Source organism: Crassostrea angulata, chromosome 2 (assembly GCF_025612915.1).
Source record: "Crassostrea angulata isolate pt1a10 chromosome 2, ASM2561291v2, whole genome shotgun sequence".
Taxonomy (NCBI): domain Eukaryota; kingdom Metazoa; phylum Mollusca; class Bivalvia; order Ostreida; family Ostreidae; genus Magallana; species Magallana angulata.
Genome location: NC_069112.1, coordinates 32,855,133 through 32,879,360, shown reverse-complemented (window position 1 = coordinate 32,879,360; position 24,228 = coordinate 32,855,133). Strand labels below are relative to the sequence as shown.

The following is a 24,228-nucleotide window of genomic DNA, read 5'->3' as shown; positions in this document are numbered from 1 at the left end:
GATTTTTATTCATCCATATATTGAGTCTATTATTTTCTGCACTTGTTTGTATACACAGATCACACATACAAGTTACCCGTCATCGCTTCTCTTAAGCTTACAATACCGATCAGACCCAATCGAACACCAGAGTTAACCCCAACTTAACCTCGGGTTTAGTTTATGGGTTTACTTTGGGTTTACTTTTTGAAAGTGTGGGTCCACTCGGGGTTTACTTTGGGTTTACAAGGGGGTTTACTTTGGGTTTACTCGAGAGTTGCTTTTGGAGTCAACTATATGCATTGAATTGCAAAGCAGACCTGTATTTTATCTTATCATCCTACTGCCTGTGATTCCTGCCCCTGGTATATTTCGAATACACATGTAGCGTCTGCTTTCAGGGTATACTTCTCATCGGGGTTTACTCTCTGTGTCCACTATGGGTTTACTTGGGGTTTACTCTGGATTTATTCTGAGTCCACTCTAGTAAACCCAGAAAGTAAACCCATGGTTTAGTTTGGGTTTACTTTCTGTTAGGTTGGGTCTGATCGGTACTGTACCTAAAATTTGACTCTAAGTTTTTGTTATTCTGTTAAAGAGACAGTGCGGCGCTTTTTTTTTCGACTTGAAAAAATTCAATCGTGTGTGGTATTTTTGTACTACTCATGAATATATAAACTTTCAGAATATTACAAAGTTCTCCATGAAATAAATCTAATCATTTCATTAAAATTAATAATAACCTATAACCTATTACATATTTACATCGCAAAGTGTTACGGGGTTCAGCCTTCTATACCATTACACATGCGTATGTACTGTAAATAAAACAAATGCAGGGTTCGCTAAGATTTTCCTGGACATTTATGTTGATAAAAGTATGTTCTCCTTACTTCTCTCAGGTAATCATTTTTCAAAGTTATTTAAATAGTTGTTAATGACATATGTTTCCTTTTGTTGTGCTCGCTCTTCATCGTATGCATGCGATTTAGCTGACGTTTTAAAAATGCTGGCTAACTGTTTTATATTCCATTTATCTTTTTACGCGTTTACTGGCATACCATTAAACAAGACGCGCGGTATTCAGCAATGTTAATAGTATATAAAGAATTAATTTAGTAAAAAAAAGAGCGAGAGAATAATTAAGAAAATGAATGTTAAATAATTTCAATCAGGAACACTCTTTTAAATAAAGATTTAAGGATCCATAAAATAAAACGTTTTCATTCGATAATTTTCTTTTCGCTATGTAGAAGGAGCCAAGAAGCACACGTTGCATGGCGTGATATGTACTGTTATACATGTACTTAAATTGACAGATAGGTGAAGCACATGGAGTCCTGAAATAAAACTGCTAAAATGACGGACTATAGAAAACTAAAGCGAAATGATTTAATTCAGTGATGGAACTTTAATTGAAGTAATATAATATGCACACACATTCTCTCTCTCTCTCTCTCTCTCTCTCTCTCTCTCTCTCTCTCTTCACTTAATGCTATGTAAAGTCCAGCATGTTCACAATGTTTAAAACACTCCATAAACATTATCAATATGGTATTACATCGCATTGTGTGAATGTTAATATATTACAACGTCTCAGATGTTGGCGATGAAAGTTTTGTCGCGAAAACCAAAGAAATTATTAAGATCTAAGTAAGGTAATTTAAATATACCATTCTTGTAACGGTTCTAATAAAAATAACAGCTTAATTATATATATATATATATATATATATATATATATATATATATATATATATATATATATATATATATATATATATATATATATATATATATATATATATATATATATAATATATATTATATATGTGTGTGTGTGTGTGTGAAAAAAAAAATCTAGAAAGATATTGAACTTATCTGGTCAGCGATAATCTCCGTTCGAATTTATCGAACGACATTAGTCAAAAAGCCGCATAAGAGCCGTGTATTTCAGTTGCACGCTTATTGCACGGTGCGGTACGCTTTTTTTAGCGTTTTGAGGCGGGTCTTGCATAAATTATCTTGTACGCTATTTGCACGGTACGTTTCTTTTTGTGAAATGTATTTTTCGTTTTGTGAACGGTACGATTCGCTTTGTGAACGGTACTGTTCGTTTTGTGAATGGTACGGTTCGATTCGTTGGAATTTTGGTGATGTTACTATACACAATAAAAAATGTAGTAACAAAATCTATTCAGGGTATTACTGATGAAGGGGTTCAAGTATCCTCGAAAGAGTGATTTTCATATAATTCCCGATATTTGACGAGCACAACGAAAAGAAAATAATAATTCTACATGCCATAACTTACTTGTAGTTAAATAAGTCGGCTATATACGTCTTCTATAGTGTTTCAGCTGATCAGCAACAATCTTTAAATGTTCTTTTGTTGTTTCACACCTTTGCTTAAAAGGTGATGATATTTGCTCTAATATTTTTTCTTTGTTCTCAGAAATTTTATTATAAATTTCAGTTTCTACATTTCTTCTCCATGATGAAGAATTAACGGTCAAAGCCAGTTCTCTTTTCCCCAGATCTTTAGAGATATGATAAATCAAAGCTGCAAAAGGGATGGTAAGAGCCCTTAAAAAAAGTAATGATCCCTTGAATAGAGCCTCTGCTGAGAAAAGCAAAATATCACGAAACAAATCTGGGTCCATCTTGTGTTTCATTTCCTTTTCAATATGATTAAGTATATCAGCTGAAATTTTAGATATGAGACAATCGGTAAATGACTGCATAGTCTTTTTTATTATTTCGCATTTGATTTCGTCAATTGTAGAACTTGGTTGACTGCCACTAAAATCCTCGATGACTACTTTATTGCACAGTTCTGCAATTTTCTCTTTAGAAAAATTAATATCCAGAGCGTATTTAGCGATATTTTCAATATATTTCAATGGAATGCTCTCACATAATAACTCAACGCGGTGTTCATATGACTCAATTTTTTTATGTGCACTTAATTTTGAAATATCAATATATTGTTCCGATTCATGCTGCAGATAACAATTTTCAAAACGAGGACATTGGTTGTATTTTTTACAAACTTCTGTCTTTGCTTCAGAAACATCTGACAAACAGCCCCTGATCAGGATAACTTTTATGATGTCTGCATTTTTCATTCCAAGTAATTCAAACCCACCATTCTACCAAAGGAATATGAAAACATTCTTTCAAGTGTGGTATTAATTAATCAAACACAATCATTTTAAATAAATGTATGTAAAGTGTTTCCCTACAAACTCAAATATATATAAAAATGTTATAAAACAGAAATAAAACGAATAGCTTACCTTTTCTTCAATGACTATTTGGTTTTCTACGTGCTTTACAAATACTTCGAAAACATACACTGACCCAGGTTTTGTACCCGTGTCTTTAAAGTTATTACAGAGCACAACTCTCCAAGCAAGGGATTTAATTTCCTTTATAAATTCATCCAATCCAATCTCTTCAAGAAGTATCTTTGCAAATGAACATTTTGAGGGATCATCGGGTATTTGAACATTGAAAGAACCAAACAATTTCTGAAGATCTGGCGAATCTAAACTTTCTGTCCATGTTCCTGGTGTTCTAGTCTTGTCTAAAAAACAATCGAAGAACAGTACTTACAACGGCTCAAAATGGCACACACATCCAGTTCCAAAAATCTTAAATTCGTAATAAAAACAAAAATATATTTCATAATATTTAAGACACTAATATCAGCCCTCAGGTCCATGTACGACGTGATGAAGATTTTGCCATATATAAATCCTCATTACTTTAGTATCTATTTAAACGTACATTCCTGTGGTGGACATTTTGTCACGTTTTTTTTCACAATATTTAGCCTTGACAAAATTTAAAGGCGACAAGCAAAATATTACGACTTAATGTGGCGACACATTTCCTGTTTGCAGACATTATGCCATAATTCTGCATATATTTTAGCGTGGACATGATATGTTTTCTCCAAAGTTAAGGCGGCGGACATAATGTAACGACATTTTAAAAAGTTTGAGAACATTTTATAATGTCACAATTTTTAGCGAATGCTTCGTGGTCGTTAAACAAACAATATTAGGCGGCGGACATAATGAACCAACTTACGATTTAAACAACCATTCCTATGTACAGTCATTATGCAATGAATTTTTGCGTTGGACATGATACGATCTTTCAGAAGTTTTGACGGACATACGTTTCAACGTTTTGAGATAGTATATACATTTATGTATATTATTTTAATACGATCAGTGTGAATTGCAAAAGAAAGTGTATATATGTATATCATTTCATTCTGAAAATAATTTCAGATCAAAGAAGGCACAATATTACACAAAGGAAAAACAAATATAATATTTAGAAATAGAACGAGAGAGTGGTGTGTTCAAAACTCGGGGCGGACATTAGACCATACATTTTCAAAAAAAAACCAATGCTAAAATTTTTAGCGACGTCCATGCATCAATTCAATTTTTACGTAATTTTAAGGCGGTGGACATATTGTACTGACTTTTGGGGGAATGTACGGAATTTTTGTAAAGGCAGACATAACGTGGTGATTTGTTTCGAAATAAATGGCGGACATTTCGTGATGGCAGACATAACATGACAATTATTTTTTATTCAAAAAAGTAACTTTCTTGATGGCGGACATAACCTGACGATTTTTCCAAAAAAGTGGCGGACATATAGTCACGGCGGACACAACGAAACGGCGTACAGAACGTGACTCAACATCTACTATATCTTGGAGAGAGAGAGAGAGAAAGAGAGAGAGAGAAAGAGAGAGAGAGCTATGCATACGCGTACTCCAGACTTGCTGGATAGAGAGAGAGAGAGAGAGAGAGTTTTGCTTGTAATTCAAACACAAGTGAGTATTCTGAGAGCGTGCATAAATAACTCCAAATTATTGTAATAATAATAAGAAGAAGACCAATCATACAGTTTCTACACCGGGAGCCTGTATAGTTTATGCTTGACATAGCTGACTGAAATTATCGTAACCCTATCGGAAAATCAAGACAGGCCGATCTGATAATGCAAATTGTCGAATGAAAAATTTATTTCTGCATATTCCAAACACATACAATAGATAGTGTTATGTTTAAGAATCGATTTGATTTTTTAAATACTAGTACCTCCTATGCTTTTCAAACAGTGGTTCATTTACGTAATTACAATACCTTCTGCACTAATTTCATTGAGAACGAGACTATTTGGCGTAGTTGATGGCGAAAGCTTCTCTTTGTTATGGTTTTGTCCATCAATGTTCTGTTTGCACATTTGATGTCCTAAACAAATTATATAACATACAAATAAAAAATAACAATAAGCCAAAAGTATGTTTTAAGGCGTTTGATTTATAACAAAGTATATTATTATTACATTTCTTAATTATTAACAGAAACAAAGAAGAATCTATTTTTCAACACTATTCATCATTACAAAGCAGTATTTATGAAAGATGTAGGCATCGTCATAATTGAAGTTGTTAAAAATGTGTGTAAAAGATAATATGTTTGCTCGGTTTTTATATGGGGTGTGTTTATTGTAAAATGTCAAATGAATAATATGTTGATTCATGCTTATTATAAAAGCAATGTGTTAAAGCCTTAAAAGTATATAGGTATTATTCTTTAACTATTTATACTTATAAACTAAGGAATTCACAAATAAACAACAAAATGCTTGCACCAGAGTACTTGCTTACACCGTTGGCATTTCAACACATGCGTGATGATGTCCATCAGGTATAATTAACAAAAAGTGAAGGACGAGTTCGTCATGCACCGCTGAAAAATACCTTGGATCGGACTTCTATTGATACAAGGAGTTAATAAATAAAATAGAACTATTAATGCTATTTTAGTTTTAATGGAACGAACTTTTCAGAACGGGGTGTTCAGAAACGGGTTGACATCATGGCGGAAAGTGTAGGGCAAGTTAACCATCGTGGCCAGATACTTTGAATCTGACAACTTTATTTAAAATATAAATGCAAATAGATAATAATGCATAACCTAGCATGTTTTAATTTCGTACTTTTTATATCACAACAGATTGATTATAAACCGTAGACATTTATTTGTAAACAATAATGAACAAATTATTGTATTCTACTTCAATAAGTTGAATGGGGTAATCATATTGTTTTTCAAAACAGTCTTTTACTTGAAATTCTAATTTGGGACAGTAATACAAACTATATTGAAAATAATTGACCAAAAGAACCAAACTTAGAGAGAGAGATACACTAAACATACATTCACTGATTTGAGATAAATACTATAAAAAACTTCAGTCAGCTGGAACAAAAGGAATAAAGGTCGCGTACATGTATATATTATCCATTTCAGATAATTTCTAAAATTTTACATCCCTGCCCGCTCCTATAGATATCCAATAATGCATTTTTTTAAAGAATAAGATAAGTAAAATATCGGACAAAGTTTATACAAAAATAAACAATTTATGGTTGATCATATTAAGCTTTATATGATAATAATGCGAAAAGTGTTTATTCCTACGCTTGTGATGGGTATCATCTAGTTATTTTGAAAATTAGGGTTACTCATGCCAAAAAGCCTGAAACACCGAAAAATAAATAGACTGCTTTATCGTGAAATTAAATATTTAACCAGTTGTTTGTGATTGATTATCCTTTTGTTTATTTTTTTTTCGGTGTTAACTAAGCCTTCGACAAATCTCTTAAAAAATGCTTAAACATACAACTCTTTAAATGAAAATTATATGTTTTGCATATTCCAAACACATGGTATGCATGGATAGTGCCTTGTTTTAGAATCAAATTGGTTTTTAAATAATTGCTATGCTCTTTAAACATTAGACCTATACCTTCTGCACTAATTTCATGACAAACGAGACTATGTGGGGTAGTTGATGGCGAAAGCTCCTCTGTGCTTTTGTTTTCTTCATCATTGTTTTGATATTCTAAACGAATTATATACCATAAAAATAAAAACAATAATGGGCTAAAAATATTCTTAATGGCGTTTAATTTATCCCAAAGCATATTTGTATTACATTTCTACTATTTTTCATTTGCCGTTCTTGATTATTAACAGAAACAAAGAAGAATCTATTCTTTAACATCATTTATCAATCCAAAGCAGTATCTATGAAACATGTAGGCATCTTCATTATTGAAGTTGTTAAAAGTGTGTGTAAAAGAAAATGTATGTATGCTTGGTTTTATAAGGGTGAAAGTTTATTTATTGTAAAATGTCAATTGTTATATACGTTAATTAATGCTTAACATTGAAGCAATGTGTTTCAGCAATTGAAGTAAAAAGATTTTACTTTTAAAAATAAGATAGCCTGTAACGTCGAGATAGCAATAGAAAACTATGTCATTAAAGTATAACACAAGTATTTGTAATTGTTGACCTTTTGTTTAATCCTGAGGCGTATTGATTATCCTTTCGCCCAATATTTTTATAAAGATACATGAACATACGAATCGTTGAATGAAAGTTATATTTTTGCATATTCCAAACGCATTGTATGCATGGATTGGGTCTTGCTTTAGAATCAGTTTGGTTTTTAAATATTCCCTACGCTTTTTTAAACAGTTAATCAATTACACAAGACACATACCTTCTGCACGAATTTCATTAAGAATGAGCGCAGTTGTTGAATGTGATGGCGAAAGCTCCTCTTTATCATGGTTTTCATCATCATTATTTAGTTTGCACATTTTATGTCCTAAATAAATAGTATAAGATCACTTACAAATAAAACTGAAGATGATTTTTATTGGTTTTATGATATGCAAAAGCATACCTGTATCAATTTTTTATTTTCATTTGCTGATCTTGATTAATTACAGCAACAAACAGGTAAATAATGTCAACATCATCCATTATTCTAAAGCAGTATATATGATACATGTAGGTATTTTCATATTTGCAGATGTTAAATATTTGTATTTATGAAAAAATGTATAGGCGTGTTTTTTAAAAAAAAGGCGGGGGGTGTTATATTTGCAAAATATCAAATGAATAAGTTGATTCATGCTCACCATTTAAGCAATGTGTTTTAGAATACCTTTTGCACTAATTTCATTGAAAACGAGCCTACTTGGTGAACTTGATGGCGGAAGCTCCTCTTTTTTGTTGTCTTCTTTATCTGTGTTTTGTTTGAACATTTGATGTCCTAAAAAAATATAACACTAGATTAAAACCCGAGCAAACGAGGGAATTAACACTTTATTTATTATTATGATATAATGCTTGATATGTTAAACTAAATGTTTTGTTCATTTTTGTATATACTCATCTTCGTTAGCCAAGGGTTTTGGGTCCACTTTGCTCCCCATTTATGGGGAGCAAATTGGACCGCAAAACCTTGGCTAAGGAAGATGGTATATACTTTGTCCAATATTTCCTTATCTTAATCTTTTAAAATTGAAATAAAAAAACAAACTGATTTTTTTATTATATTTATTTCAAATTAGTGAATGGGTTTATAGTGTAATTGAATTAAATTAGTGCATTAAATTTCCCAGTTTATGCATGCGTCATTTATCCATTTAGAGGTAGAATACAATAATCTGTTTATTTATTTTTACAAATTAATGTTTAAGGTTTGCAACCAACCTGTCCTTGTACGAAAATTTATGAAATTAAAACACGCTAGCTTGTGTATTATTTATTCATTTGCATGCACTTTTTAAACAACTCGCCCTACACTTTCCGTCACGATGTCAATTAGGCAATCTGTTCCTGGACATCCCGCTCTAGAAAGTTATTTCCATTAATACCAAAGTTGCAATAATTGTTCCATTTTATTCAACAAATGTTTAATCGAAGTGTGATCCAAGGTATCTGCCCGCGATGCATAAAAACTTGTCTCACACTCAATTAGTCAATTTGCGTTCTAAGTTACCCAGTTCCGGACAGTTCTATCTCAATATCTCAACAGATGTCGTGCTTCGCAAGCGACTGAGAATAAAAACTAAAATCGCACACTAAAGAAACGAATTGACTCATTTTATTTTTTCGACATTTGCCTAATTTTAACTTCTATGTTTTCTTTAAATAGGCTCACGGTACAGACCCTGAAACGTACTAATACACCACACGCTCGCTGCACGCCCGCTACACGCTATATAAACGGTTCACACGAAACGCTGAACGGTCTACACAAAACGCTGCACGCTTTGCCCGAAACGCTAAACGATTTACACGAAATGCTGAACGATTTACACGAAACGCTGAACGGTTTACACGAAACGATTCTCGCACGAAACTATTTGCTCACGCTTTTATCCTGATCGATTCGGGTCCTCTTGGATTTTTACCCTGACTGTATTAGTAAGAATTAATTTAAAGAAAACACGAAATGATAGAAATACTGATATTAAATACATATAAGTACATAAGTATTGAATTGATTAATTAAATTAATTTAGTACTTATATTTAAAACAAACAATTATTTATTCACAGAATTAGCCAAAAATATTTCTTCTTCAGATATATTTATTGCTCAAAAGAAATATCCATGATTCTTATTAGTCCCGTAAATAATAAAAATTCCAGAGAAAAAAGTTACCGTAATACAATATTCAATACCAAAAATAAAATCCGTATGATTACAAAATTAAATCGGTTTTGTAGTATTCGGCAGGATTTGTTTTTTCTTCTCACATTAATATTTTTATTGGTTTCAGAGAATACGATGTAGAAATACTAACTGTAAAGAACCTGTAATTATTTACATTGATAATTTGGTTTTTTAGTATTCGGCGAGATTTCTTTTTTCTTCTCACATTAATATTTTTATTGGTTTCAGAGAATACGATGTAAAAATACTAACTGTAAATAAACCTGTAATTATTTACATTGATGATTTTGAAAGTTATGTAAAATAAAATTAGTCACATAAGTTAGAAAAATGCTTTAAAACAACCGATTAATTTTTTTAATGTCGAATCATTCGCGTAAATAAATGTTCCGTACATAATATTTCAGAGAAAAATCAATGGATTAAACAATCATGAAAGTTGTCATTACTATTTTGGATTTCAAAAAGAACAAAAAATAAAAAATGATTAAGATTTTTGTCTCAATATTCGTATACATAACCGGCGCCCCGCATAACGGCGTACAATATATATATCATAATCTATTTGAATTAAGTACCATGCAAATAGATTCCCATAATAATTAATTGCATGTGTACATTTTAGGAAAATTTCAGTGTCTTAATGACTTGTTGTTTTCCGTTATCAGTGTTTAAATAATTAAAATAATAACTTGTAGAAATATTTTGAATCGGGATCCAGAAGAATATATTTCCTGCATCTCATAGAAATGAACAGTATATTTTCTTTCTATGTTTACATTTAATTTTGTTCAAATTAATGTTAAACAAGTTGCTGTCCTTTAAAAAAGGACTGCAATACGTGGACCATTTGCATGTGTTTCTAACGAAAACGTGAAAGCCTTAAAATTATCACAGATTTCACCGACTTTCGTGAAACGTGAAAAACGTGAAAGCCTTAAAATTATCACAGATTCCATCGACTTTCACCGACACCCCTGCTTTAAACCACTAAATTTGTACGTTGTATAACGTATATATACATGTATGTATAGTTGACTTTTAATTTCAGAATTTAAAGGGTTCATACTCCTAAAATAATTATGATCTATATTCATGAAGATTGCATGTATAGTATCAGGCATTCGCCGAATTCTAATTTTTGCGCACACATTACGCTTCGAACTACTTCTTTACATGTAACTATGTTATGCAGTGGCTATACTATAAATGTGTAAATCAATTTCATATTTTGATGCATCTTTCTTGAGATTTAAACTTTTATACAGTGACATAATTATTCAATCATCTATTATATACAGTCACATAATTATTCAATCATAATTAAATGCTTAAATAATTTTAATCGGGAAGTACTCTAGCCTCGCCTTCTATAAAAGTAAAGTTAAGCTACGTGTGTATTCGGAAAACTAAATAATGCTATTTGATGCATGCTGTAGTTTCGGCATAACATTACCTTATTTCATAATACTGACAGTTTATCACATGCCGATCATTTCTTTAAAAGGAATACATTGTTTCTGTAATGTTTAACGACAACTTTACAATTACAGCGCCTTTGAACTTGATATATGTGCATCTGCCATAGAATCCCGATCCCGATTCATATAAACCTGTGCTTGCCTGGTTCCCTGAGCTACCCATTACGCACAGGAACCAGGCTAGCTCATGCGCAGACTAAATTTTCCCCATAGCATTTGTTTTAACCTCGCTAATATATTTTCTGCGTGGACCTCAGGGTCCACGCAATAATCTATCATTGACATTGTGTTCATCATCAAATACTGATTCAGTCTACCTTGACGCATTAAATTTCTATTGGCTACTGACAAAAAAAGAGACGCGTGACCATCCAATGAAAACGAATACACAGAGTTTGATTGACAGGTTCAGCCAGGTGCAGGTCTTACCCAATGTCCGGGGTTATGTGTACTGGTTGTACACAGCAGAATAGTCTCCGTAACTAGTCTTCTTTCAATACGCGTACTTTTCTTTTGTTTGTTAAAAATTAATTCAATTTTGTAAAAAGATAAGTATCTCATTTCTTATAGATTGTTTTCACGAGAATATCTCAAAGGAGTTTTGCCAATCAGTTTAAAGTAATGTTAAACACGAGCGCTATTTTGAAACAATTAAATTGTCAGGGGGTTTCGAATGAAATCTGATGAACGTTTTACACGGTTCTCTCATGCTTTGCCCGAAACGATTTAGACGCTTTCCCGAAACGCTGCACGCTTTGCCCGAAACGCTAAACGGTTTACACGAAACGTTTCTCGCACGAAAGTCGCATGCTTTTTTGGTGTAGTAGTACGTTTGTAGTCTGTAGTTATATTCTCTCTTTACGTAATCAATCAATATTATTTCATTGCAAGTATTTATTTTGATCGAGACTAACCCTGGCTTGGATTCACTAAAGCATGTCCACCACCTGACTCTCATTTTTGCTATTTCTGGCTTTTTTATTGAAAATGAAAGTAGCTTTTTGATTAATTTCACAATAATAACTTATCAGTTATAATTCAATTATACCTTACAGACATCAATACCCATGTGTTAAAATACCAAAGGTGTGAGCAAGTACTCCGGTGCAGGCATTTTGCAGTTAATCTGCAAAATGCCTTAATTTATAAGTATAGATAAAAACAATAATGAAAAAAGTGTCTGTTTTTGTATTCGTTGAGTGATCACGATAGGTTCAATTAATATTCTTAATATTTTCATAAAAGTTAAGATAAAACTCGTTTAATAGTGCTTTATGAATTGGAATTGAAAAAATCCTTTTATATCAGGTACATGTACATGTATATCAGGTTGATATAATTGTTTTAACGTAAGATTCAAAGAATTGAGACTCAAGGAGTCTCGGGAGAGAATGTTCCAAAAATACGAATTCTTTTAAAAAACATTTTTACAATGAAAGGGCAATCTATGAATAAACTTTGTGCAAAACATAAAGAAAATTGACCGGATAGATTATCTGTAGACCGCGCTCAAATTTTGGTCGTATATCCGAATCATTCCTGACATTTTATATAGAATTATATAGGAAGAAAGGGGTTCTCATTTCAATTTTATACGTAAAGTATAACAAGCATACGATTTTCTTTTAATTCTCAGCGATAGAAGGTTTACGTATAAGAAACTTTTTGCCTAATTAAAACAAAACTGACCGAAGAGTGCTAATGCTATCTGCCCTCATATTTTGATCCTATAAACGTGCTGTGCCAACCGTTTTACATCCTGAATTATGTAGAATAAAATTATAATTACGAATCAAATTTAATTTTATCTGTATTGGATTAAAAATAATACCTTTCCATTCACACAAAGCGTATAAAGATCATGTGTATGTTTTTATTTTGCAAATGATATTTTAAATTTTAATTATTGACGCTGCAATAAAAAAAATGCACGGCGATTATTTTTTGTCAATGGTTACGTCAAAAGCTCAACTAACGTCATCGTAAAACGTTGAATACGACGTGGATAACGTTCATTTTAAAGAAGCGGCAAAATGAATAAAATACTTCTTAACATTTTTTCATTGTTCAGTTCATAAAATTTTTTTTTTATAGATAAGTATTTTTTAAAATAATAACGTAAAATGTAAACCTGTATATTTGAACATTTTACTTTACATTTGGGTTTTACGACAGAAATGCACAATACCCTGGGAAGGGGGGGGGGGCAAAATTCAAACCCGCGACCGACCTTAAAGGTATTTTCTAACTACAGATTTGCATAATCGCCAAACATTGATTTTGGTTTATATTGCGTTGCCCCTTTTAACAACAAATTTTTCCTGCCTTCTTATTTGGGACAATAATACAAACTATATTGAAAAAAAAATTGACCAAAAGAACCAAATTTAGAGATATATACCCTAAACACACATTCACTGATTTGAAATAAATAGAATAAGAATTCAGTCAGCTGGAACAAACAAGACTAAGGCCACGTACATGTATATATTATCAATTTTAGTTTAGATTTTACATCCTTGTCCGTTGACGCTAATCTAAATATCAAATAATGCATTTTTTTATCATTTTTGTTTAATTTTAAAGAATAAGATAACTAAAATATCGGACAAAGTATATACAAAAATGAACAAAATTTTGGTTCAATATATCAAGCTTTATATGATAATAATGTGTAAAATGTTTATTCCCGCGCTTGTACGGGGTATCATCTAGTTATTTTGAAAATAAGGTTGCTCATGCCAAAAATCCTTCAACATCCTATAATGAATAGACTGCTATATCAAAAAAGTAAGTAGTTGATGGTGATTGATTATCCTTTTGTTTATTTTTTTTTCGGTGTTAACTAAGCCTTCGACAAATCTCTTAAAAATACCTAAACATACAACTCTTTGAATGAAAATTATATATTTTGCATATTCCAAACACATGGTATGCATGGATAGTGCCTTGTTTTAGAATCAAGTTGGTTTTTAAATAATTGCTATGTTCTTTAAACATTAGACCTATACCTTCTGCACTAATTTCACGACGAACGAGACTATGTGGCGTAGTTGATGGCGAAAACTCCTCTTTGTTGTGGTTTTCTTCATCATTGTTTTGATATTCTAAACGAATTATATCCCATTATTAACAGAAACAAAGAAGAATCTATTCTTCAACATCATTTATCAATCTAAAGCAGTATTTATGAAACAAGTAGGCATCTTCATAATTGAAGTTGTTAAAAGTGTGTGTAAAAGAAAATGTATGTATGCTTGGTTTTATAAGGGTGAAAGTTTATTTATTGTAAAATGTCAACTGTCATATACGTTAATTAATGTTTAACATTTAACAACTGAAGTGAAAAGATTTTACTTTTAAAACATAGATAGCCTGTTACATCGAGATAGAAATAGACAACTATGTCATTAAAGTATAACACAGTTATTTGTAATTGTTGACCTTTTGTTTAATCCTGAGGCGTATTGATTATCCTTTCGTCAAATATTTTTATATAGATACACGAACATACGAGTCGTTGAATGAAAGTTATATTTTTGCATATTCCAAACTCATTGTATGCATGGATGGGGTCTTGCTTTAGAATCAGTTTGGTTTTTAAATATTTTCTACCCTTTTTTTACAGTTGATCAATTACACAAGACCCATACCTTCTGCACGAATTTCATTGAGAACGAGCGCAGTTGTTGAATGTGATGGCGAAAGCTTCTCTTTATCATGGTTTTCATCATCATTGGTTAGTTTGCACATTTTATGTCCTAAAAAAATAGTATTAGATCACATACAAATAAAACACCAATGAGCAATGAAGATGATTTTTATTGGGTTTATGATATGCAAAAGCATACCTGTATCAGTTTTTTATTTTTTTCATTTGCTGATCTTGATTGATTACAGCAACAAACAGGTAAATAATGTCAACATCATTCATCATTCTAAAGCAGTATCTACGATACATGCAGGCCTTTTCATAATTGCATATGTTAAATATTTGTATTTATGAAAAAATGTGTAGGCGTGTTTTTAAAAAAAAGGCGGGTGGTGTTATATTTGCAAAATATCAAATGAATAATAAGTTGATTCATGCTCAACATTTAGGCAATGTGTTTCAGAATACCTTCTGCACTAATTTCATTGAAAACGAGCGTATTTGGTGAACTTGATGGCGGAAGCTCCTCTTTTTTGTTGTTTTCTTCATTTGTGTTTTGTTTGAGAATTTGATATCCTAAAAATAATATAACATAAAAAACAATATTGAGAGAAAAGTATTCATTCTTGTAATCTTTGAATGTTCACGATAATTTCAATTAATACTTTTAATATTTTAATAAAGTTTAAGATAAAACTTTTCTAATAGTGCCTTATGCATTAGATTTGAAAAAAATAAGGATAGTACAATTTTTGATAAAATAATACCGACTAGATTTTACAATGGCTCTAATAGTAGAACTTGTTTAGGAGTTTCAAACCTTTTTTTGATAATTTACCGTTTAATGTTTTTTGATTTTCCAAAAATTTACAAGATAATGATTATATTTTCATTTTTTTCTTCGTAATCTGAATCCAAATGACATATTGAATTGTATAAAATTAAATTATGTTTACGAATCAAATTTATTTTTATTTGTAAGGGATAAAAAAATACCTTTTCACTCACACAGAGAGTAAAAGGATCGCGTGTATGTTTTTATTTTTCAAATGATATTTTTGATTTTAATTATTGACGCTGCAATAAAAAATGCACAGCAATTATTCTTGTCATTGGTTACGTCAAAGTCTCAACTTACGTCATGGTAACACGTTGAATACGACGCTGAGAACGTCAATTTTGAAGAAGCGGCAAAATGATTTAAATACTTTTGAACATTTTTTTTCATGATTCATTTCACTAAAAATAATTTTAATGATAATTTTTTTGTAATAAAAACGTAAAATGTAAACCTGTATATTTGAACATTTTACTTTACATTTGTTTTTTTATGACAGTTTTGCAAAATACCCTGCACAGAGGGTGCAAAATTCAAACCCACAACCGACCTTAAAGGTATTTGCCTACAGCAAATTTGCATTGTCACCAAACATTGATTTCGGTATAAATTGCATTGCCCCTGTCGACAGCAAATTTTGAATAATGCCTTTGAATAATAGTTGCTGCCGAAATAGATAATAACTAACTATCGTCCTCCTTGTCAGTAAATATGTATATATCATGATAAATATTCTATAATTTAAAGTAAAACAACTAAATGTAGAAAAACAAATTATCACTTTACAAGTAAAAAAAATCCCTACAGTAATTGTATCACAATTTTCGTGTTAGTATAAATTTGGCGGAAAAATTTCAAAAAATTAGCGAGGATTTTACTTAGTGCATTCTTGAGATTTCTCAATTCTATATTGATATGCATGACCAAAACGCTAAAAAGAATACACAACCAGATGTTAATAATTTACAGTAATTCAGTCTATAAATGTTTTTTTTCTGCTTTAAACATCCACATATCCAATATAATGAAACAATTGAACATTAGCGTATTAAACAAGCTATGAAATCAATTAAATAACCTTTAAGGTACCCTTTGTGTAACAAAGAAGTAGTCATATAAACGTTATTTTTTAGTTTATTCTTAATTGCAAAAGATTAAATAGTCTTTAAAAAATAACAAGGGTTACCTTTTCCATTTATGATGAATATGAAGCAAGTTAAACAAAAAAACGTAACAATAAACACTCCAAACGTTGTTCCAACTAAAGCCCATTCCCTGCTTTTTGATTGTATATGTTCGGTGACATTTTCTAGATATGTGGTTGACGTTGAGCTGTTTAAGAGAAAATCATTGTTTCTAATAACTCAATACTGAGAACAGCGGCTTATAGTACAATAAAAAAGTATAGTAAGAATAGTTTGAATTTCTTTGTATGACAGAACTTCTGAATTTTGTCCCATACATTTTAATAATTTGATAGAGTCTTTTTTGCTTATTCAACTCGGTTTTTTTTTGGCTGTCAAGTAGTAAGGTTAAAATATTCTAGACTTATTTCTTCATCAATTTAAACAGATAGCCTAAACGAAATCCAAGTTTAGCAACGCATGTCACTGCGGTATTCATTTGATCAATTTATTACTAAGGACAAATAACATTTAACTCTCTAAATAATTCAGATGTACCTTAGATATGTTCCAATATGTCAGATTCTGAACGCTGCATATTTGCAATATGTGACCAGTCATGACATTTTGGGTCCAAATGAGGAAATTTTCAAAAATGAGATTTTTGCTTATTCTTACACCTTATATGTCCAAAATTAATATTTTGAAATTTTACTCTCATATACAAGCTAGTTTTTGAAATATGACGTCACAAAGATTGCTGTACTATGCAGGCATTTCTGCTTAATGTGCATTACTGCGCAATAACTACATAAATTCTGCATCTGTTTGATTACATGTAGCACATATTAAGTTACATGTCAAAACACTTTAAAATGCATTCTTTGTTGTTTAGCAGTCTTCAATTTAGTTATATCATATATTCACCCATCTAAACCAGCTGTAACCAGATAAATTAAGTACAGTATGCAGTACCTTAAAAAAATTATTGTTGTAAGCATTCTATGAAATAACTGATCATAGTAAAATGATTATCAATGGAAAAGGTAATTCGTGTTTAAAAAAATTAAACCACTTTTAAAACTAAATCAAGAAATGAAACTTTGTAACAATTGAATATCATGTTTTAATCAATTAAAACAATCATTTATGAACTCAATCAATCATTCATTCATTCATTCCTTCCTTCATTCATCCTTCCATTCATTCATCCAATCATCAATCAATATTGAAAAAATATGAAAAGAAGTTGAACAAATACAAAATTTAAGTGAACATTGAAGTATCATCACATTTTAAATGGATATAGATATAACTTAGTTTATATTCTACATGTTGTTTTATTGTGTCCAGTCAGTTTACATTTGCTGCATTTCCTGGCCAGTGACGGTGAGTCTATCTTGACGAGAGGTTTTGGCATGGTTGGCTTTGGACAGCTTTCCTTGTTGACACAATAGGGAGCAGCTTCATTGAATAGGTACCACTGTCTGTGTGCATCAAGCCCTGATTGAGGAATCACTAATGGAAGAACAGTAGGGTCAACTGCTGCACCAGGTTTGAGGATGTTGACTGCCACTTCCTGACTTGTTGCGTACTCCCTTACAAACACAATACCAGGATGATCTTTGTCCATTCTGAAACATTCAAAGCAATTCTTACAATTATCCACAAACTAGGTGATAGAAAACAAAAAAACAACTATTGGATACAAATCATAGACTGATATGTATTATGTGTAACTTTGGTCTATCTATTTATAAAATTACCTAAAATGATGATATGACTTTAAACTGGGTATTGGTTTAAAGATCCTCTTGAAGAAGGTTGCCCAGTCATAAGAGAGGAGCAACAGGATCATCCACCAACTGCGGGACATTGTGGCCATTCCTGGAGGATTTCCAAACGCTGGCAGCAATCTCCGCTAAGGTTTCAACATTCGCGTGCCTCCATTTGACTTTCCATAACCCAAAATGCCAATCTGGGTTAAACTTGGTGTGGCCAGCTTCCATCATTGAAAATTCCACTGACTCATGGAGACCAGTCATTACTCTCCACATACCATATCTATTGCAAAAAATATCATTAGCATGCAAAATCAATCTTGTTATAGAGGATACTTAATGCATTAATAAACTACAAACTGACAATTTTATTCCTAATTAGTTAAAGATTTCTGATCTGCTAATCATTTGATCCTTACCCTTGAATAGGGGGGGGGGGGGAGGGGGAGGGCACCTTATAATAAGTTTCATTGACATTATCAAATACAGTACATATAGATTAAATGGCAACTTAAACCAAACTTATATTTTACACAAAACTTAACAAGTGCAAGGTTTTTTTTTCAATTTACACTTTTCTATGAGATATTTACCCGATGACTGTGTTATTCTTGTTTTGCCCGCTGCAATTATCCATGTGAAGCTTGACATCTGTTTCACCAAGACCATGGTACATGAAATGGTGATGCAGCATACTGGTCACAGTGTTTGCGCCTTTATTTGAGTGCTGAGCTTCATCCACAAGATAAAATATCTGGGTGCCTAAAAGTATAATCATTACATTCAATTCATAAAAAATAAAAGTAATTATTTCACTATGTAATTTGCAATCATTAAAATCACAAAAGTAGACCTCTTCAGATAAATTTGATTTAATGGTACATAATTATGTATTCTTATAGGGTGTATATTTAAAGATATTGATAAGAATCATAGTCATGTACCTGATCCCTCACAGCAGATGCCAAAGCATTGACATTTTCTAGGTGTTTTAAAAAACAATGGCCCAACTTGTTGTGCATAGTGAGGATAATGCACTTGTTGTGCATAGTCAAAGCTATAATGAAACCCAGACTGCAATGTGCAGGGTGGCTGGCCTAAGAAAAAGAAACAAAACATTAAAACTTAATTATTTTTTTGCAAAACTAAATTGGCAGTCTTTCAATAACAAATTTATATAAAAAAAATTGAGTTCATTTACTTGCAAAGTTCAAATAAAGAATTCATTACACGTCCACATCAAACACTGTAATTAGCTTATATTTTGGTTAAAATAAATTTTTAACTTATTATTATACATACAAAATGATACTAACTTATTCTTAAATCATGTAAATAAATATATATTTTAAAAATATTATTTAGGTATTTTACACATACATTTAATTATGCATGATCCTACTTTAGAATGAATATGCAATACCTCTTATTTTTTGCTCTGGGGTGAGTTGGACAAATGTTGATTTGGCCGCAGCACAGTGATCCCTGTAATGGTCCCTCTGTTCTTAAATTTGACATGCATGTCCAACATGCTCTTGATATTTTGATAGAATATCCTCTTTTTCCTCTTCGTTCAAATTGCCGCTGCATGAAAGAGTTGACGAAAAGGACTGGCAGGTGTGACAGAGGTCTGTGGCAGGCTTCATGATCAAACTATGAGGGCACTGCTCAAGCCATACTGTTTTGAATTGAGATAAGCATATCTTTCTCAATGACATCTCATCAGCAAGTGTCAAATATTCCTGGTGAACTTCTGCTTTGGTTTTGTCAGAGGGCAGTAAAATAGTTTTCTCATTTCTGAAATTTGGTAGCCTGCCAGGTAGGGGGAGTCCATATTTGTTGGCATAACTAAGAAGAAACTGTTTGACTCTCTTCACATCCTCCATTGTTAAGGCATGTTTAGGGGATTTGCCTTTGTTGCCATGAACTCTAGCACCAAACCCATCTTGATCAAGGGATCTAGCAATGGAATCAATGGTTTTCCTACTTATCCCATGGGCGAAAGCAAATGTCTCTCTACACACCTGGATTCCACTAAAATGATAAACTTGTCTCACCCTTTCTCTTTCCTTTGTCTTGTGTTTCTTGGCAGATGTTTCTGAAGAATTATTTCTATGATGGAAGAGCTGCACCTTTATCAGCATATCTAGTTCAGATTTGTCTGTCTCTAAACACACGTTTCTGTAATCATTGAGCACATTTCTGTCAACAATGGAGCTACATGGCTTACCATAGAGTCTGCTGCATCCACAAGTGTTTTCATAAAAATCATGCACACACTGCGCCTCTCTTTTGTCAGAATCAGAAATTTCAAAGTCATTATCATCGTTGTTATTCAGATCATTACACACATCTTCACTATCACAGTCACTTTCATCAGAACCACTAGTTACCGCTGAGCACTCGGCGCCGACATTTAATTCCACATTTCCGAAAAACAAATCATTCACATGCGACAGTTCGTCGTTAAAATCGTTGTCGTCCTGGTCTATAATTGATGGGGGGATCGTACTGGCTCTCGACAACACGCTGCTTTGACTCATGATGACATTACGAACGCATTTCACGGTGGGCAAAATAACGAGCAGAAGATAGTTTACATTGACAGCGGAAGTTACGATTATTAAAAGGGAGATAACATTAACAGCTACTTTCGCTTTCATTTCATTGTATTTAAACAATATAATGCGGTCTAAAAAGGCATTAATTACATCTCGGTATGCAATGGTTTTATTTCACATGGCTAAAATCTAGAAACAGCATACTATTTATTATTTTAACAATTTGTTTCTTTTCCGGCGAAAAAATAAATTGGGGGGTAAAATATCGGCGGCTTGTTAAAAACGTGCGATGTTTATGACGTCAATTCTTTGTTTTGCAAATGCCGCATTTGGACCCAAAGTCTCATGACGCGTCACATATAAGCAGCTAAAGGTCTAGGATGTATCACAGGATGAAGCCCTGCCATTCCGTCAACTGAATGTTAACTGAATGGTCTGGAAAGGTGACTGAATGGCACATATATGCCATTCAGTCACTTTTCAGTTGCCTTTCAGTCACCTTTCAATTGACTGAATGGCAGAGATTCATCCTGTGTATAGTTTTAAAATGTCAACACAAATGTTGGTCACTTACGAGTTACATAAAATGTGCAATATATCAATACACATTAAAACTTGATTGATGAAAGTTAAGATTACAAAACAAAAACAAAAAAATAATTACAGTAGCCGAGCCCACCCACGAAGGAAATTTAATCCCTCTTTTATCTGGCACCTACATGCAACCTACATGAAACTATTTTTAATCGCCCTAATCTATATATTTTATCTCCTTACCTAAAAAAAACCACTCGATTGTTGAAATTTGAAAATCTTCGAAAAGTTCAGATCAAAGGTAACATATTTTTTTTTACCGTTGACAAGATATTTCAGCAAGGAAACATCCATGTCCAATCAATGTGCAATATGGATCTGTAAGAAGCATACTGTGGTTTCATAAATATTCAAGGGTATCAATTTTCGTGGATAAAATGAAAATCACAGTTTCAAGGATACGTAAATTCGTGGCCAATGACCCTATCAATACGAAATGTTAATAAAAATTGCATTTCAATGAATATTTTATTTCACAGATCAACTTGATAACGAAATCCACGAAAATTGGTATTTAACGAATATTGATGAAACCATAGTATGTGTAAGCATATTACCTGCTCTTTGATTGTATATGTTCTGTGACATTTTCTAGATATGTGGTTGACGTTGAGCTGTTTAAGAGAAAATCAATTTTTCTAATAACTCAATACTGAAAACAGCGGCTTATATTACAATAAAAAGTATAGTAAGAATAGTTGGAATTTCTTTGTATGACAGAACTTCTGAATTTTGTCCCATACATTTTAATAATTTGATAGAGTCTTTTTTGCTTATTCAACTCGGGTTTTTTTTTTTGTTGTCAAGTAGTAAGGTAAAACATATTCTAGACTTATTTCTTCATCAACTTAAACAGATAGCCTAAACGGAATCCAAGTTTAGCAACGCATGTCATTGCGGTATTCATTTGATCAATTTATTACTTAGGACAAATAAAATTTAACTCTCTAAATAATTCAGATGTACCTTAGATATGTTCCAATATGTCAGATTCTGAACGCTGCATATTTGCACTATAAGCGGCTAAAGGTCTAGGATGTATAGTTTTAAAATGTCAACACAAATGTTGGTCACTTACGAGTTACATAAAAATTGCAAAATATCAATACACATTAAAACTTGATTGATGAAAGTTAAGATTACAAAACAAAAACAAAAACAAAAAATAATTACAGTAGCCGAGCCCACCCACGAAGGAAATTTAATCCCTCTTTTATCTGGCACCTACATGCAACCTACATGAAACTATTTTTAATCGCCCTAATCTATATATTCTATCTCCTTACCTAAAAATAAACACTCGATTGTTGAAATTTGAAAATCTTCGAAAAGTTCAGATCAAAGGTAACATATTTTTTTTACCGTTGACAAGATGGTTCAGCAAGGAAACATCCATGTCCAATCAATGTGCAATATGGATCTGTAAGAAGCATACTGTGGTTTCATTAATATTCAAGGGTATCAATTTTCGTGGATAAAATGAAAATCACAGTTTCAAGGATACGTAAATTCGTGGCCAATGATCCTATCAATACGAAATGTTAATAGAAATTGCATTTCAATGAATATTTTATTTCACAGATCAACTTGATAACGAAATCCACGAAAATTGGAATTTAACGAATATTGATGAAACCATAGTATGTGTAAGCATATTTCCTGCTCTTTGATTGTATATGTTCTGTGACATTTTCTAGATATGTGGTTGACGTTGAGCTGTTTAAGAGAAAATCAATTTTTCTAATAACTCAATACTGAAAACAGCGGCTTATATTACAATAAAAAGTATAGTAAGAATAGTTGGAATTTCTTTGTATGACAGAACTTCTGAATTTTATCCCATACATTTTAATAATTTGATAGAGTCTTTTTTGCTTATTCAACTCGGGTTTTTTTTTTTGCTGTCAAGTAGTAAGGTAAAACATATTCTAGACTTATTTCTTCATCAACTTAAACAGATAGCCTAAACGAAATCCAAGTTAAGCAACGCATGTTACTGCGGTATTCATTTGATCAATTTATTACTTAGGACAAATAAAATTTAACTCTCTAAATAATTCAGATGTACCTTAGATATGTTCCAATATGTCAGATTCTGAACGCTGCATATTTGCACTATAAGCGGCTAAAGGTCTAGGAGGTATAGTTTTAAAATGTCAACACAAATGTTGGTCACTTACGAGTTACATAAAAAGTGCAATATATCAATACACATTAAAACTTGATTGATGAAAGTTAAGATTACAAAACAAAAACAAAAACAAAAAAATAATTACAGTAGCCGAGCCCACCCACGAAGGAAATTTAATCCCTCTTTTATCTGGCACCTACATGCAACCTACATGAAACTATTTTTAATCGCCCTAATCTATATATTTTATCTCCTTACCTAAAAAAAACCACTCGATTGTTGAAATTTGAAAATCTTCGAAAAGTTCAGATCAAAGGTAACATATTTTTTTTACCGTTGACAAGATGGTTCAGCAAGAAAACATCCATGTCCAATCAATGTGCAATATGGATCTGTAAGAAGCATACTGTGGTTTCATTAATATTCAAGGGTATCAATTTTCGTGGATAAAATGAAAATCACAGTTTCAAGGATACGTAAATTCGTGGCCAATGATCCTATCAATA

At 31.9% G+C, this 24,228-nt stretch overlaps 1 protein-coding gene and 1 pseudogene across 1 annotated transcript in view; both read right to left on the bottom strand.

Moving 5' to 3' along the window:
* Positions 1-6,661: 6,661 nt before the first annotated feature.
* The window catches only part of LOC128170765 (uncharacterized), a 28,084-nt gene continuing 10,517 nt past the window's right edge, over positions 6,662-24,228 (bottom strand). The window contains exons 4-8 of the mRNA XM_052836537.1: positions 24,057-24,114; positions 16,718-16,863; positions 15,162-15,269; positions 14,695-14,802; positions 6,662-6,924 (exon numbers count right to left, since the gene is read on the bottom strand). Coding sequence (XP_052692497.1) covers positions 6,662-6,924; positions 14,695-14,802; positions 15,162-15,269; positions 16,718-16,863; positions 24,057-24,114 — 683 coding nt within the window. The remainder of the gene's footprint in view (positions 6,925-14,694; positions 14,803-15,161; positions 15,270-16,717; positions 16,864-24,056; positions 24,115-24,228) is intronic.
* LOC128170764 (uncharacterized) lies at positions 17,655-20,346 on the bottom strand (annotated as a pseudogene).